This window comes from Microchirus variegatus, assembly GCF_963457635.1.
Source record: "Microchirus variegatus genome assembly, chromosome: 1".
Taxonomy (NCBI): domain Eukaryota; kingdom Metazoa; phylum Chordata; class Actinopteri; order Pleuronectiformes; family Soleidae; genus Microchirus; species Microchirus variegatus.
Genome location: NC_139802.1, coordinates 38,178,658 through 38,195,849, shown reverse-complemented (window position 1 = coordinate 38,195,849; position 17,192 = coordinate 38,178,658). Strand labels below are relative to the sequence as shown.

Here is a 17,192-nt window from a genome sequence, read left to right as displayed (position 1 = left end):
GTGATGTTATTGTTTTTGAATGTATTGTGAGAGTTTATTCCAGAGTTGGAGAGCAAAACGGCTGAATGACCTTAGTCCCATTGTGGACAGGCGGGCAGGTGGTGTGGAGAGGAGAGAGGATGGGGAGAAAGTAGTAGAGTAGAGTACTGTAGTGTACACTACCTCAATTTTTTCAGATATTTCAGATTAGAGTCTGCTTTAAACATGTAAAATTAGCAGTGACAAGATGGTGCTCCCCTGTGTGCGACACACTTCTGTCAAACCACTTCTCCTATTAGAAAATAAAAACCAGTCAAGTGCCATATAACTGCAAGTGTGCAGTATACTCCCATAAATGATGCACCGTGTATACATATTCATTGTATTTAACTGTATTTTTATTGTGCACATATTCTATAGCTTTCCTTTTTTCGTATTATTCATTCTGTTTATTACCATTTATTCTGCTGACTCCAGCAGCCTGCACGAAAATTTCCCCGGCACTCTCCTCGCATTGTAACCGTGCACATGTCAAATAAAATGCATTTTTAAAACCACACTGTCCCCATTATTTGTGAGCCCTTGCTACATTTTAGAGATGAGCCGTTTGTAAACAATCCCCCCCTCTCTTTTTAACCCCCTCGGACTGTATCATTAAACTATTAGAGGCCTAAAGAGGATTCCTTCTCATCTACATGAAACTGTTGCCGTCTCCATTTCAGCTCCACCACCCCCAGGAGTCGCTGTTGACGTGCGTAATGAAAACATCACTCCGGAGTTGAGCAGAAGACTTGTCAGACTTCATTAAGTATCCAGGAGACAAAGGCACAGCCAGCAACTGCAAGCCAGCAGCTAGTTAGCCTGTCATTAATCATAGCTGACAGGGAACAAGGGGTTAAAGGTGGGGACACTGCCAGAGACCGTGAGTGGTTTTATACTGCAGGATTATTCACTGAGAAGGAGAAGGAGAGTCGGGGAAACACGGAGACATCCGCTTGGTAATGATACCGGCCAAAAAGCAATAATAAACCAATATCACTATAATATGTAGGAATATAGGAATGACACATGGGATCATGTGGACCCTAATCAGTTCCTCAGTATTTATTATAATAATTATTTTACAGTAAATAGAGATACACCAAATCCAATCTAGGTCAGCTAATGTGCAAATATGCTTGTCCCTTAATTTAGATTCAGTTACTATTTTCCCTCATGAAAGAAGTGACTTCATTAAAACCCAGTAGATAGTTATTACTCACCGATTTAGACTCTGTATTTATTGAAATGAGTGTATTTTGTCTGTTTGTAGATTTTTCTTTCATATTTTACACCTTCAATTATCCGAATAAGGAAGCCAGCGTTGTGTGTGTCAGTCAAAAATATTTGAAAATATACCAAAGATTATTACCTTTATAGGAAACATATGGTCAAATATCTGGGTATAACCCATACATGTAACATACATATTTTGACTGTAACAGTAAGTATATAGGTGTAGTATATATAGTAGAGTGAGGTAAATCCGAGCGATCATGATGTAAAAAACAGGTCGTTGTTTTTTGTTTTTTAAATGGCTAATTCTCATGAAACGTATAAGGATTAAATTTGGCACCTGAGTGAAAGCTGAAATGAGTTGTGTATATAAATATATGCACACACACATATATATACACACACACATATATATATGTACATATATATACACATATATATGTATGTGTATATATAGATATATCTCAATATATCTATATATATATTTATATCTCAATATATCTATATATATATTTATATCTCAATATATCTATATATATATTTATATTTAAATATATATATATACACACACACATATACATATATATTTTTTTGTAAAATGTCTTTATGGACAGAAAAAGGGCAAAAACTTTCATAACATTTTATAAATCTGAGGATTCATATCAATTAGGTATCCTGTCTCAAAGTATGTGTAATTACCGCATAAATATATTCATATAAGGATATAAGGATACCTATAAGGAAACATATATGAAATATAGTGTTATGGAAGTATTTCCAATGCCTAAAAGTAGTATATATTTTTTCAAAAACACATTGTTTTTAGATGCTTCCTCTATAGTCCTCCAGATTCTCCTATTTTTTTGCTATATCTATTTTTATAATATTTTTTTTATTCCTAGCACTTCTCATTTCTAAATACAGGAAGGCACGGACGGATAATTAGATCACATCAAACATTAGCTGATGCCCACGACCGGTGGATGTGAGCATGAAAGAGCAGGACTCTTTCTACTGAGGGAGAGAGAGAAACATCTCCTTCTGTAGGCAGAGGCCTTTTCAGAGCCTGTCAGATATTCTGCCACAGAAAGACAGAGAACAAGGAAGGCATAGAGAAGGAGGGGTGGGGGTGGACTCCGAGAGAGAGAGAGTGTGTGTGTGTGTGTGTGTATGAGAGAGAGAGAGAGAGAGAGTGCAAAAATGGTATTTGTGACGGGGGAAGATTGAAGTCCTGTTAAGTGCTCTGCTTGAAAGCATGTCTGGCCTCATTAGCTGTCAGTTGTAACAATACTGAACTGGCAGTGAAGACAGGTTGGACTCTAGTGGTCATAAATCACTCCTCGACAGCTGCCTGACAAGCTGGGAACCAGTACAGAGGCGCACGGGCACCTACTACTCAGCCTTCGACGCTGCACAGGCTCACAGCCGCGCACGCAGTAATGCAAGAAAATCATCGCCCTCGGCCCCCGAAATTACCTGGAAAAAAAAAAGTGCGAGAGAAACTGTTTTCACAGCGTGTGTCTGCCTTTTGTACGCGCATAATATAAGCCGTGCTCTCCCGGGCTCTTGTCTGTCTGTCTGTCCCTGGCTTCGTACATTAGTTTAATGAGTAGTGGCTGCAGTGACTTCAGTGGAGAGGTGAGGTGGTGGTGGGGAGCAGTGCAGGGCCTGCAGGTCATTAATCATGGCCCCTGACATGCAGAGCAGGAGGCCAAGGCTCCCCTATGCATACAGCTGCCGGACCACACTCAATGCACAGGCGATGTGTTGACCCTACACCCCCCACCACCCACACCCTCCATCCCCTACTCCCGACGCCTGTGGCTCTCATCTGTCCAACTCCCTCACTGTTTGTGTCAGTCATCGGTGCTGTCAGACACAAGCTCCTCCTGAGCGACCACAACACTCTCCTCACGCCGACTCCTCTTATCGCAGGGACACTGATTTTTATTTTTTTTTATTATTTTTTTTTACAGCAGAACGTTTTTAGCATTTGCAAGAAAGATATTAGACGGATTACCATGATTTCTTTGTACAGATATTCATGGTTCCCATATGATTCCTGCTAACGGTGAAACGGTTCCATGCCACTGCCACCATGAAGCTGACATTTACGGCTGCGGCTGAAATGCCACGGGGACGGACTGCCATGAAATCTGGTCCAGACACTCAACTCATCATCATCAAAAACGCTATTTTCACAATGGCTGTAAACGCTGTGTTTTATGGTTCTAATTGTCAATCACTCACAGCCTTAATTTGGATAGCACATACATGGAAAAATAAGCTGTGGAAATGCTTATCTCACCACTTTGCACACGAGGAAACGCCAGCTAGATCTAGTCTGTTTTTTTCTCCATTGTAGGTAAATAGAATAAAAATTTAAATATCAATAAAATCGGGGGCAGAAAACAGAGTAACGTTCAATTTAAAAGTGCCATAAAAAAAGAAGAAAAATAAGTCAATAAATGAATGAAATAGGGATTGAAAGAGAAAAAATATACAAGGGTAAAATAGGCTGGAATTTAAATAATGGAGAAAAGAAATAGACGGACATTCACATCATTACTGAGTGTAAGGTAATAAAAGAAGAATGAAAACTGTGCCGTTTGATGTTCAGAAACGTCAAAAAGCATACTAATCAGTTGATAAAGTCAATAAGAAAAGCAATCATCAAGATAACTTTTATAAAAAAGAGAACTAAACAACCCTATATAAGCCTTAGATCCTTCTGTCTAAAAGCTATTAAGTGGATTCTTTATGTCAAGATACAGTTTAAGGTCACGACAGAGCGTTTTTTTTTTTTTATTTGCGCACATTCCGGCATTTGTACGTCACGCATACTTTCGACATACGAGCGACGCCTTCCTTCTGGTCCAGAGACACAAATAAAGAGGCAAAAAAAAAAAAAAAAAAAAAAAAAAATGTCAAGAACTAATGTGCCATCTTGTCCTCGTTCCCATCCACTGACATAACATCACCCGGACCCACAGCTGCTTGCATAATGATGAAAGCCAGTCAGTGCTGTGAGACACTGAAACACTCTGTTTCATCATTCACAGCCAGTAAATCACAAGTCCAGGCAACAAGACATCTGTTGAAAGCTGATTCCTTATCAGCCTTCCAGCGTGATTCGGGAGACATCTGGAGTTTTCTGAGGACTTTGGCAGCGTGTGGGCTGGAAAACTCACAGAGACGGCTAATTTTTTTTTCTTTCGAGAATGTGTTGACACTTACATCGGGGAGCAGGTGATCCGCTGCAGCGTAAAAAACGGTGTGTTTTTTCACCGAATGCGGCTGCAGATGACGGAAAAACAGATAATCAAACTCTTAAATAGCTGCTGCATTAGGGAAAAACTGACATGTTTTCATTTATGGGGGGGCAAAGATTTCATTAGTCGTTTAAATTGAGCAAACAAATTCGTTTTGAAGTTGACTGTTAACACAGCTTAGTTACTGTTGTCGCATCTGTCATCGAGGTCCTCGTGATACGGAGATTTAAAGGTGCATTATGTAATAAATCTAAAACAACTGGCCATAAAATCCTCCTAATATGTCACAGAGACTCAGGAATAATGTTCATATAACAAACTGAACTCACCAACAACAGTACAGCCAAAATATTTGCATTTCGGCATGTGGCGCCACCTACCGCCATCTACCCATCATTGCAGTCAGTAGAGTCTCAGCCTCCAAGCAACCACTGATTGCCAGTTAGGTCAGAAAACCAAACCTCTGTATTTTGAATTTGAATGTAGGAACCGTTTTTGGCCACATTCTTACATATGGCGCCTTTAACTAAAATAATAGATATAAAATAACCCTGAGGACAACAAAACTAAGCAGTATGTACTGTATATGGAGACAGCAATAGTTCAACAGTCGCTGTCTGATTTAGCCGCTGTAGCTATAGTTAATATGAGAACAAGTATCTTGTGTAGGATTTTATATATTCTCCTCAAACTGTAGACACATAAATTACCGGAGGGCTTGTTTTATAGCACTTTCTCTTCACTAAAGCTTTCCACATTTTTTTTTACTAAACTTCAACACACACACACACACACTGCTGAACAAACACATCGTGTCTGATCTAAGTTAGTGGCAGAGATCAGGTCTGGTGGTTAGACTAAACAACAGACTTTGAGTGGATTTGCTCTCTCTCATTAATCATCCTGACAGCTTGAAAAACAACATTTCCTCCTTAATGACTGTATTTGAGTAATCACGTCTGCTTATTTCCATGCAAGCATCTCATTCGGCTTCTCCCTCCCTCGTTCGCTCGCTTTCTGTTGCCATCCCTCCGTGTGTGTGTGTGTGTGTGTGTGTGTGTGTGTGTATTTTGGATCCTCGTCCTGACCTCCCAAGTCTGTGGCGTGGCGTCTGCTCCGGGTCACGCCGGCCAATTACAGCCAGTTACGTTTTTTCGCGAAAAAACCATAACCAACGAGAAAATGTGACCGTGAGGATCCAGATGCGGAAGGGAGCGGATGGTGTCGCCCACCCCCACAACCCACCCCACCCCACCCCGCTGCATGCGGCTAACCCACAAGCACCCGCTGGCCTCCAGGCCTCCGCTAGGTCACTGCCAAAGCACGTTTTTTCCGCAAAGCGTCGGGCCCTGTGATGCATGAGAGCTGACAACTGAGCGAGGAGCCCCCGAGAGCACTGCCAGATCAAAACCAGCTGGGGCCATGCATATTAGCAGCGAAAACCATAATTGCGTTTGCCCTTTTGTGCACCACTAAACTACCCCTGTCGACTTTATTTTTTTTCATCAGACGAGGTTCGAGACGTGAGGAGCGAGGCGTGGGATGTGAAGAGATGCATAGATGCAGAAATACCTGCTCGAGTGCAGGTTCATTTGTTGTCGCGAGGGTAATTTAAGATACGAGCGGCGTGTAGTGGCGGCGGTTTTTTCGTTGGAGTGTTTTTTATGCATGGCGAGAGAAGTGCATTTTCAACTTTTCCTTCTCGCAGCCTGTGGGCGGATGTAAGTGATGGGTTTACGGCGGTTTAGAAACATCAGTATAGCACGGCTGACATCTGTGTCCTCTTTATTTTTGGACCACTTGAAAAGCCCTTATAGTCGGATGATGGATGAAGTGATAAAGTTGGAAAGGAGACAAACTGAAAGCCAAGGAGTCCATTTCTGGGAAGCGGTCCACGATCGCTAACTCACAGACAGTTCGGAGAGAGCATCGCAGATGTTCATAATTTGTGACTACACTTAACGGTTTTAATGCAAGAAACTTTCTTTAAAAACTATCTCTGAGGACAAAGGGAATGAGTCCACTAAGCCACAGAAACGTCCTCGCACGTCTTCCTTATTCCGCTCCACCTCTCGTTTATCTCGCCGTCTCCTTTGAACCGGTTTACACTGATGGAGAGATTAAAGACTTGTCATGTAGCGGAGGAGCAGCCCCGCAGTCTGTCACCATTACTCACTGCAGCTGTCAAACTGTATCCAGGTCTCACTCAGAACCGACCAAGCAAACAGCCTTCACCTCCAAGACCAACACCAAGAGTCTTTTTATATTTTACACTGAAATATATCCTCCTCACTCTGGGTGTAATTTAGACAGCTATATAAAAAAGGGGGAAAAGGGGGGGGGGGAGGCTGTGGTAAGCATGAGTTGAGTTATTATGTGAAGGATGAATGTCATTTGTTGACATGGGAAACGTGGGTGGGGGGAAAATGACTGAATGACCTTTGAGCAGGACGTTTGGACCCAACTTTTATAACAGGGGTGTCCAACTCATTTATTCTGAGGGCCACATCAGCATAATGGTTAGCCCCAAAGGGCCAGATGTAACCGTCGTACAGAATAAATGTAACTAAATGTAAGCAAATATAATGTAAAATAAAGGTAACTACTCTCTGCTAAATAACTTTCTGTACTTATTACTTATTCAAGTTAGAAATATGATGCTTTAAAGATGTAACCTGGTCCGCGATGGTGATGGTCGTCACTTTGCGGGTGATCGCCATGCATTGTGGGAAATGTAGTTTAAGGTCAACGCACGCCTTAAAGCGGCACATACCTATTTTAACACAGATTTTTAAGCCCAATTAACCACTCGAGGGCCACTTAAAATGACGTGGTGGGCCACATCTGGCCCCCCGGGCCTTGAGTTTGACACGTGTTCTATAACATAAAGGACAGTGGGAAATAAAAGTTAAAAAAACAGAAAAAGAAGGATGAATGAGTCGATGTAATTTCTGTGGCTGGCGTAAAAAAGGGAAAGGAGAGAAGGAAATACATTTCAGATAGTGGCTACATGGGTGAGCAAGGAAAGTGAGGCTTACCTTTTTTTTGTTTTTAGTGTGTTTGTATCCTAATATTTGATGAGTAGCACTAAAAAAAAAGTGCAGTCCAGGTGGATGGGAATGTCATTAGTTCTGCACGCATTTGGTCATAAAGCAAAGTAATGGACCAATTAAAACTTTGACTTTATGTCGTCGGTATCACCAAGTACCACAACGTGTCCCGCGGGAGGCATGATAGTTCCACATTAAATTCTTATGGCAATCCATCTGAAAGTTAAGGCATTTTAGCTCCGACCACAAACGTCAACTTCACGGTTGTCCTACAAGAAAAGTTGGGGGGGGGGGGGGTGATGATCGGCGTCAGTCGTATTCCCATTCTGACCTCTGGGGAGAGCAAATGTTTATACAATTTCCATGGAAATCCAGTGAATACTTTTAAACAGTTCAGCCTGTGGACTAAAGTGGGCGATGGATTAAATGAAACATCATTCTTGTTCAATAACCCATTTTGTGAAAAAAAAAAGAAAAAAAAAAAGCCTCCCCCCTGCTCCCTATACTCTGAAAGAACATAAAATATAGACTTCTTTCGCTCAGTTCAGGAATAATCCAACCTTGTAGATATCACGTTATTATTTAAATATCAGGTACAACACACGTAAATGACCATTATAAAATGATGTAATGGTGCCAAATAAAGAAAGGCTAATATTTATCAGCAGTACTGTATATAAAGATGGATGAAAAATGACCTGGATCTCTCACTGGTGTCCACTCATATGCTGTTATTTATTATTTATTTTCCTCTAAATGGGGGACATCATGTTCTATTGACAAGCTGAAACTATAGCGATTAACTCCTAAAGCCTATAACCCAGACTAGAGGACAATTGACCAGATTTCAGTCCCGATCCGGCCCTTTCCGAAAATCGTGGGTGTCTTCCGATTTTAGGCTGATTTGAGCAGATTATCTGGCCAAATAATCCTGTTGTGTAAGGGATTAACAGACACAATTTTAACACCACTGGACGCATCAGAGTCTTTCCAATTTAAAATCATATGTATATTAAGTCTTATATCATCAGATATTAAGACTGAACAGCAAATAACCAATGAGAGTGAGTAGACTGGGAAATGGATGTACTTTTGTTTATAACTGTAAATTGTACTCGCAAAGTACACTCTTAGAAATAAAAGTGCTAAGTAGAACCATGTAAGGTTCTTCAGCTTGTCCTCATAGAAGAACCCTTTTTGGTTCCACCTAGAACCCAATTGGAGGGTTCCACCAAGAACCCTTTTAAAACCCTTTATTCAGGAAAGTGGTTTTAAAGGGTTCTCTGGATCCTGACTGGAACCATTAGTGTTCCCAAGAACCTTTGAAAAACCCTTGGTTCCAGGTAGAACCTCAGCCCTTGTAGAAGGACCCTTTTGGAACCCTTATTTCTAAGAGTGTAGATTCCATCGTCTCAGCCAGGACTTCATCCGCAGTTTCTTTTGCACACACCACATATTAACTGACGCCTTCATGTCTGTTTATATTCTGTTAAATCTCACGAGTTTCTGTGAGATCCCAAATCCCTGGAATCTCCTCCCTGAAGTCGTTTGATTAAACGCCAACTGTGCGGTCCTGCACGTCTTTCTAAGGATTAAAACATAAAAAAAAAAAAAATAAAAAAAAACGGTTAAAAACGTCGCCGCCGCGGCTGTGGTCTCCCACGTCTTTAAAATCAAGTCAGATTTGAAAATCCTCAGGCTTTTAGAAAATGCTTACTGATGTTATAAATCAAATAAGAAGTAAACTCATTTTCCCATAGATTCAAATGGAGTTCTTTTTGGAACCAGCAACGTTTCCTCTTGAAGGATTCAAACCGGAAGACTACGTCCATTTTTTAGATATTATAGTTTAAAAAACACATACAGTACCGTATAGAAAGGTGCAGGAGTTAGAGAAATCTATCAACAGGAAAATAATATTATGTTTCTATCAGTATCTATCAGTAAATTTACAGTGCTCATCTTTCATGATTCTGCAGTGACGAACCAAAGATAGGACAAATTGCATCATTTCTTCTAGAAAACAGGAGTATTCATTTGGTTGCAACATAAACTTCACCACAGAATCCTCCACACAAAAAACCTGAATAACAAACAGATTTCACCAACGGAAGTCATTCTAATCCAGCGCTTCACGTCTTTGCTACACTGAACACAGCTCAGCTGTCGGGGGGAAAGCCAAAACACGCTGAAACCCAACAAACACCGAACACCGCTTCTCCCACACACTTCCACCACCTCCGAGATTCTCCGAATGCCTGGAGAACAGCCAACGTATTTATTTGACTTAATAAGCTAAGTGTGTGTGTGTTTTGTGGCACATGTGGGGAACACGAAACCTTCAGCGTGGACCTACAAGATCTCATGCCCTCCTGTCGAACTCGGACACCCCACGGCAGCGTCTCGATCGGGAGCGCTCTCTCTCTGGTTACAGCGAGGACAGGCTATGTTGACCCCTTGTCAGAGTCGTGAGTGACCAGTGTGGGTCATCTAGACTAGGGCCGAGGGTGTCACGGTGTCATGTTGCTAGGAAATGGCCGCATTACGGCTGCCAATCACGCGGCAGGCAGCCGCCGGTAACTGGAGCGACTGTCAGGAGGACTTCATCTTGAACGCGTGCAGGAAGCAGCGCTTTGGCTCTGATGGTTATCGTGATCCCGCGTTGGCGGCTCAGTCGGTGCGCTGCTTTGTGCATTGTTGTGTCGTGTCTTAGGGTGAATTCCAATTCCTTGCTTAACCCTCAATCTTAACCCCCAATCTCAAAAATGGGCTCTCCCTCTAGCGCAAGTGCTGTCCCGATTCTCAGAAAAATTAAGTCGAGGGGCGGGTTTAAGGGCTGTATCGCCCTCAATATTGAGATTTCCCGAGACCAACCTTGGGAGCAAGGGCTACCCAGAATGCATTGCGTGTTTTCACATAAGAAAGATGGCGTCGAAAGCAGCGAAGCGAATGCACTACAAATAAGTATTTTCTTTGTTAATAGAGATATAAACATTATGAAAACCATTGTATTATCTTAGTTTAGGCCCATATTATGGATTACTGACGTCATTGTTGCGTAACATTTATTTTTATTTTACGATCTTTTGTCAATAGCCGGCCGGTGCGGACAAGCGATCGTTTACTATTGTTTATTTTTCAAATCGTGGTGTGTGCTAACTGTCAGTTGAATATGTCCGTGGTTGTGGTATTTGTATGAGTATCATCTTATAACTAACTGACAACCTAATAATAACTTGACTGACAAACGGATCGTAATAAATAATCGTGACGTAAATGTGTTCTTCTTCTTTTTTGGAGTTGACAGACTGGACGCGTTATTCTGCCCCCCACAGTCTGAAGACGTATCTGCATTTAAGGGGTGTCCTTATTTCTAAGTGACAAAATAACCCTCAACACTTGGTTTTGAGGGCCAGTTAAGATTAAGGGTTGAGCTTGAGGGTTAAGATTGAAATTGGAATTGGCCCTTATTTTGGTGGAAAATCTGGTGGAAGTCTCCACCAGAGAACATCAGGGATGCATCTCCTGCAGATTGTTTCAAATTCCTTGCTTTTATTTAAACAAAAAAAAAAAAGGACACAGTTACTAAATCGATTGAATTCGGATGCTGTTGCCTTAAAGAGACGCCGTGTTCCCTGCAGAACGGTGGAATGCCAGCTGCATCGCTCTGGTCTGCTTACAATCTCACTGTCAACACGGCGAAAAACATTTGTGGAAGTAAAGCACACCCAGAGTCATCCTTCACGGGGACTCTTTCGCAGTAAAAATAGCCTGTTGTGCAAACCCACTCGCCGCTAAAGCCTCCCTGACGTGTCTGCTGACAAATGTTTACATCTTCCGTTCCATTTCAAGCCTCTCGCCACCCGTGAAGGTCAGACTGTGGCAGGAAACACTTGGAAGTGGATCAGACGAAGGAGGAAATATTCAATTAAAATCTAAAAACAGCACTTAGTGTACTTAACATAATGAACATAATTAAATAAACGTGTTTGTAGGAGCAACAAGCAAGAACACATACATTTGAAAGGACCTCATAATTAATGTCTGTAAGCAGAAAAGAGTGTTATTTTTGTTATTATTATTATTTAAAAAAAGTTCCTATATTGTTGGTTAAAGGTACAGCAAGTAAAATTTTGCAACATTTATAGGTGATGCTGCAGCTGAATATCCCTCACCTCACCCTTAGAGAAACGATGTCGCCTCCAGTTAGTATCAAAACTCAAAAGAGGTTTAGTTTGTCCATTATGGGCCACCGTAAAAAAACATGATGGTCTAGCCTCTGTAGCTTAAAAGGTGCATTATGTAATAAATCTAAAGCAACTGGCCATAAAATCCTCTTAATATGTCACAGAGACTCAGGAATAATGTTTATATAACAAACTGAAATCACAAACAACAACAGTACAGCCAAAATATTTGCATTAAAAATAAAATTTTGCAGACTGCAAATCATGTTTATGTTTGGAAATCATGTTTTGGCATGTGGCGCCACCTACCGCCGTCTACCAATCATTGCAGTCAGTAGAGTCTCAGCTGCCGAGCAACCACGGGTTGCCAGTTACGTCAGAAAACGAAACCTAAAAGACCTCGGTATTTTGAATTTGAATGTAGTAACCGTTTTTTGGCCACATTCTTACATATGGCACCTTTAACCGAACTCCTGATCAAAATATTATACAATATTTAAAGTCACTTAATTGTACACTTAAAAATGAAGTAGAATGATTTTATCTTCAATATTTGCATCCTCTGCCATGAGGATGAGTTCAGTGTGGATTCATCTGTCATCAAGAAGAGCTGGCTGCACCAGGTTTGTCAGCATCACGGTAAAAAACGACAGAATGAGAAATGATGACAAGAGAAAATACATCTTCAGTGAGATTTATTTAACAAAATACCACCTCCCCTTTCACTGGATGCCACCACAGGGCGCACCGTTTTTTTTTGTTTTTTTTACAAAAAAATATCACATCTCATTTGTATTGATTTCCTGCGAAAGTAACGAAATAATAAAAGCGGAGGATTTCAGAGGGAGACGTGATTTCAACATTCAACTCTGGAGAAGTGTTAAGACACAATATATTCAACACCTGTCATCCGGCCCCCCCCCACCACACACGTTTGCTCAGAGGACTGTAAAACGAGAACAGATTCATACGGTTTGGCGAGCGTGAAAGCGAGATGCCCGGGCATTAAATAAATACGACTTCTCAGTAGGAATAAACAAAAAAAACATAAAAAGGAATCGAAACAAATCACAATCCATGTGGGCTGAGGAGGAAACAGTCAAGTGTGTACGCTGTGCTGAGCGTGTACATGCATCTCTCGGCCACTGGAACCAGACGAACGTCAGCTGGATGCCACCACTCTCCCTCCCCCCCCCCCCGACCACATTTTTCTGCACTAAATCATCGTCATTTGCAGCGAGAACATCCAAGAGCTATTACACGGCGTCCAACCATCAATTTGCCCGAGAACATCGGGGCGGCGGACTTCACCTACACGGCATCTTGTTGCAAAAGTATCCGAGCAATGTGCAGACATGCATGAGCCACGTGTGTCCTCTGAACTTCAGGAGTGGAGTCTGATTAGTAAAAAAACAAACATCATATATATATGTGTACATATATATATATATATATATATATACACATATATACATATATATGTGAAGAAAATGTGGAGATGTTCTCAAGTCAAAATCCAGGACTTGTTACTCTCATCCTATTGTTCCACTTAAATCCAGACCGAAGTCACGGGCAGCAGATATCTGCGGCGTTTAAGTACTAACTTTAAGTTATACTTTGACATTGTGGGAAATATTACTTGTCGACTCTCTGGCGGAGAATTAAATGAGAACACTGATACCGTCTGACACTGTAAATATGAAGCTGCAATCAACAACTTTTGAGTAGGGCTGGGCGATATATCGAAAATGTATCGTTATCGAAATTTTACGACGACAATCGACGTCATTTTGCGATACATTTGATAATTTAAAAAAAAAGCAGACAAAATAAAAGTTGTTTTTGGCTGCGTGTGTAGGTAGGCAGGCTACCTGTATGTTCATGTACCTTTGAGACACTCGGGCACTTATATCAGGCAAATGGTCAATTATGCAAATTAGGCGATGACGTCATTTAGCAACTACGAACATATCGTTCATTTATCGTTATCGTGGTGAGCTGCTCAATATATCGTGACATTGATTTGAGGCCATATCGCCCAGCCCTACTTTTGAGCCTAGCTTAGCACGGAGCATAGCTGACAGGATGTGACTATTTGGCCATAAACAAAAATGTGAATTTGCAACTGTTTTGATAATCACTAATTCCTTTAAATAGTTTTACAAACAAAAATTTGGTGAATTTTCTACGTTTTAACTAAAAACTAAAGAGATTATTTATAAATTGCTTGTGCTAAGCTAAGCTAACTGGCGGAAGTTTATAGCCTTATACAGATAACAGTAGTTCTCAGCTAACTCTCCACCAAAATGCTAACAAGCATACTTCCCAAATGGTCAAACTATTCAATGCGAGTCCACGTTGCATCACTGGTATCCCAGTGCAGATGCAGATCCCAGTCTTTGTCCGTAGAGGGTGTAATGAGGATAGTACGGGCCCGTGGTGGGGAGAGAGTGCAGGGAAATGGACGGGGGACCAGGAGGCAGGTGGACTTTGCCGTACGGGTGATAGCGAGCTAACCCCAGACCGGGAGGAGCTCTGAGGGAGAGCGAGCTGGGCATGGAGCCTGGACTATTCTGCTGAGGCAGGTGAAGGTGGCAGGAGGCCGGACCGGAGGAGGAAGCGGCGAGCAGCTTACTGTCCATCCCAACCGGCAGGGCTGTGTGCGTGCGGAGGTGAGCCAGCAGCTCGTCTGAAGTGGTGAAACGTTTGTCACACGGCCCTCCGGCTGAAACCCAGTTGCACGCGTGAGGCAGGGGATCGTTAGGGAGCATGAAGCCATATGTGTAGAGGGGATGGGAGAGGGAGGAGGTCGCGGAGGATGACAGGGAGCTTTGGTGGAGAGAGTGGAGCGGGTGCGAGGGATACACCAATGGGAAGCTGGATTTGAGGCTGGAGGAAGGGTCATGGATGCAGGAATTGCAGTTGCTTCCACCCAGGTGGGACACACTTGGGTAGCTTAGACAGTAGGGGTCCCTGCATAGACCCTGCATGAGGGAGGGAGGGGAGGCCCCTGTGAGAGGGCTGGAGCTCGGGTGCTTTCCGGGTACGCCCATACTTCCAACACCGAGGCTCGACTTTGTCGGGTCCAGCCCGGGAACAAACTGAGACGGGTAGCCTGCATAGGCTCCCACGACAGATCCATGGTAGCCCATATTAGAGGAGGGCAGGGAGAAGAGTGGTTGGCTGGTTTTGTAAGGGGAAATGGGTGTAATATGTCCAGAGCTGAGGTTCGGCTGCGCAGACTCTGCTTTACCTCCCTCGTGGTTGGAGCCGCCGTCAGAGCTGCCGTTACTGCAGTTGGTGCTGGCTCGGACGTGGCTGGAGTTTGCGTGGTGAGGACTGTCCGAGTTGGCCTTGTTCGCGTCAGCGTCCTTTTTGCTGCTGCTCATGCCGACGGGACTGCCTCGCTCGTGCGCAGCGTCTCCGTTGGGAGTGTGGCCGTGTGACGAGGACTGTCCACCAGGGGAGTGGCTGTGTTTGTGAGAGTGCTGCTGCTGTTGAGTTTGTCCTGGCGGGGAGCTGCTGTTGGCTCTGGAGCTCGGTGAGGCAGCGTGGGGCGGATAGGACTGCTGGTCCCTGGTAGAGGATCCATTAGAGGTCGCATTATTGCTGGGCACTCTGAACCCGACTTTATCACCGCTGCTGGTGACTCCGTCTTTGTGAGAGTCCCCGTTACCTTTATTGTAGGGCTTGAAGCTGGACTTGTCGTCCAGCGGGGGGCGGTGCTCTCCGAGCTTCAGGATGGAGATGGCTGAGCGGCTGCTGGACTCCTTGTCTCCCTGGCTGCTGGAGGAACTCTGCTTGGAGGAGGATGGAGGGTCTGGTTTACCAATCTGAGAGCAGGTCTGCGCCAGCAAGGCCAAAGGGCTCTTCTTGGCGTCCAGCTACAAGAAAACACAAATCTGATTACCACACAGATTTTTGTTTTAAACTGTATTTTCATGCAGGAAATCATAAATGAGTCAGCTGTGGAAAGTGAAATTTACACACACACACACACACACACACACACGCGCACACACGCAGTATATAGAAACATAGTGTGAAAAATAAAATAAAACAAAGGCTGTTAACCTGATGGTTAAAATTTCAATCAACATGTTTTTACACGGTCTATAATTATTTAATAATACATTATTTCCCTAATTTCAGGCACGTGTCTTGATTGACTATTAAATAATCGATCAAGGTAAATAATCACCCACGATTTTAAAAACAGATTGAGTGTACGTTGTTTTTTTTCCTTGCCATTTATCAATGTTAAAAATCATTGTTGAAGAACAACAACAACAAAAAAATAATAATCTTAAGACATCTGGTGGTTGTGATGGGTATTATTTTTTTTACCCCCCATAATAACATAAATGATTAAATACATAAATAACCTATCATAACAGGTTTATCGATAGATAATAAATGACCTGTGAAATGAGTATGGCTGCAGATTTATCATACATGACAAGAGCGATTCGTCACGTTTTGGCAAATAATCAATGATCAAAAAACTGTTGTTTATTCATTTCCACTTTTAACTGGAGTCACTTTATTAACCTTTGATCCAATAAAGCGTAATGTTTAATAGTAATTGAGAAAAGGTAAAAAAATAAAACCTTGTTTGTTGCTTCTCCAAAACACTCAGTGTGGACAAGAAGACATCGAATGGTAGTTTGTGGTTATTTATTAAAAGCAAAGGTAATTTTATTGAAACTGGTGGAATTTTAACGAGGGAATGTCAGTGCGTCCTGGGCTATCTTTGCGTTTTACGCACACACGCACACACACACACACACACTGCTGAGCACTGCGCTGCAAATATGGAAACGATAAAAGTAGCAACACGGTGCAAAAGACAATAAATACCTCGATGCTCACTGGTGAGGACGTCAGAGGCTGTAAATATTCCGGGTGCAGCAAGTGTCCAGTGTGCGCAGTCAACATCTTGACGACTCGGATTGGGAGCCGCTTTGCCTGGCGAAGTGGGTCCTGGGGGGTCAACAAAGAGACCGGGACGCCGGGACGAGAGAGTGGAGAGTGGCTGTTCTCGCTGAGCACGATCCGCTTACTGACACGATCCGCAGTTGATCCCAAGGGCAGATATTTCATTGGAGTGAGGGCGCTGCGCTTTCAGGTGCCGAGTGCTCGACTTGTTCCAAAATAATCCATACAAGACACCAAACAACAGCTGGGGTTTGTCCTCAAGAAGAAGAAGAAGAAAAAAAATGTCCCGAAGGACGGAGACGCGCCTCTCAGTCCCGGTGCATGTCCACCTTACTCCAATGTCCCCCCTTATTTCTCTTTATTTCTTAGACAAAAATGAACCAAAGAGTAGAGCAGAAACATCCACCGCGTGGTGCGCGTAAAGCGGGGCAGAGTGTCCTGTGTGTCGGTGCGTAAACAGCCTCCACTTCATAGAGTCCAGAGAGTGTTGA

The 17,192-nt window shown here is 42.7% G+C and overlaps 1 protein-coding gene across 1 annotated transcript; it reads right to left on the bottom strand.

The window, feature by feature from the left end:
• Positions 1 to 13,358: 13,358 nt before the first annotated feature.
• Positions 13,359 to 16,929, bottom strand: LOC310931449 (zinc finger protein 703-like). The gene is made up of 2 exons (XM_083894600.1): positions 16,624 to 16,929; positions 13,359 to 15,647 (listed from the first exon to the last, which is right to left on the bottom strand). Exons 1-2 carry the CDS (start codon positions 16,864 to 16,866, stop codon positions 14,127 to 14,129), a joined length of 1,764 nt encoding a protein of 587 aa, XP_083750726.1. The 5' UTR covers positions 16,867 to 16,929; the 3' UTR covers positions 13,359 to 14,126.
• Positions 16,930 to 17,192: the final 263 nt, after the last annotated feature.

Coding starts and splice junctions, on each gene's coding strand:
- LOC310931449 (XM_083894600.1), bottom strand. CDS start 16,866: ATGAAATATCTGCCCTTGGGATCAACTGCGGATCGTGTCAGTAAGCGG. Junction 15,648..16,623: donor CCTCACCAGTGAGCATCGAG/GTATTTATTGTC, acceptor GTTTTCTTGTAG/CTGGACGCCAAGAAGAGCCC.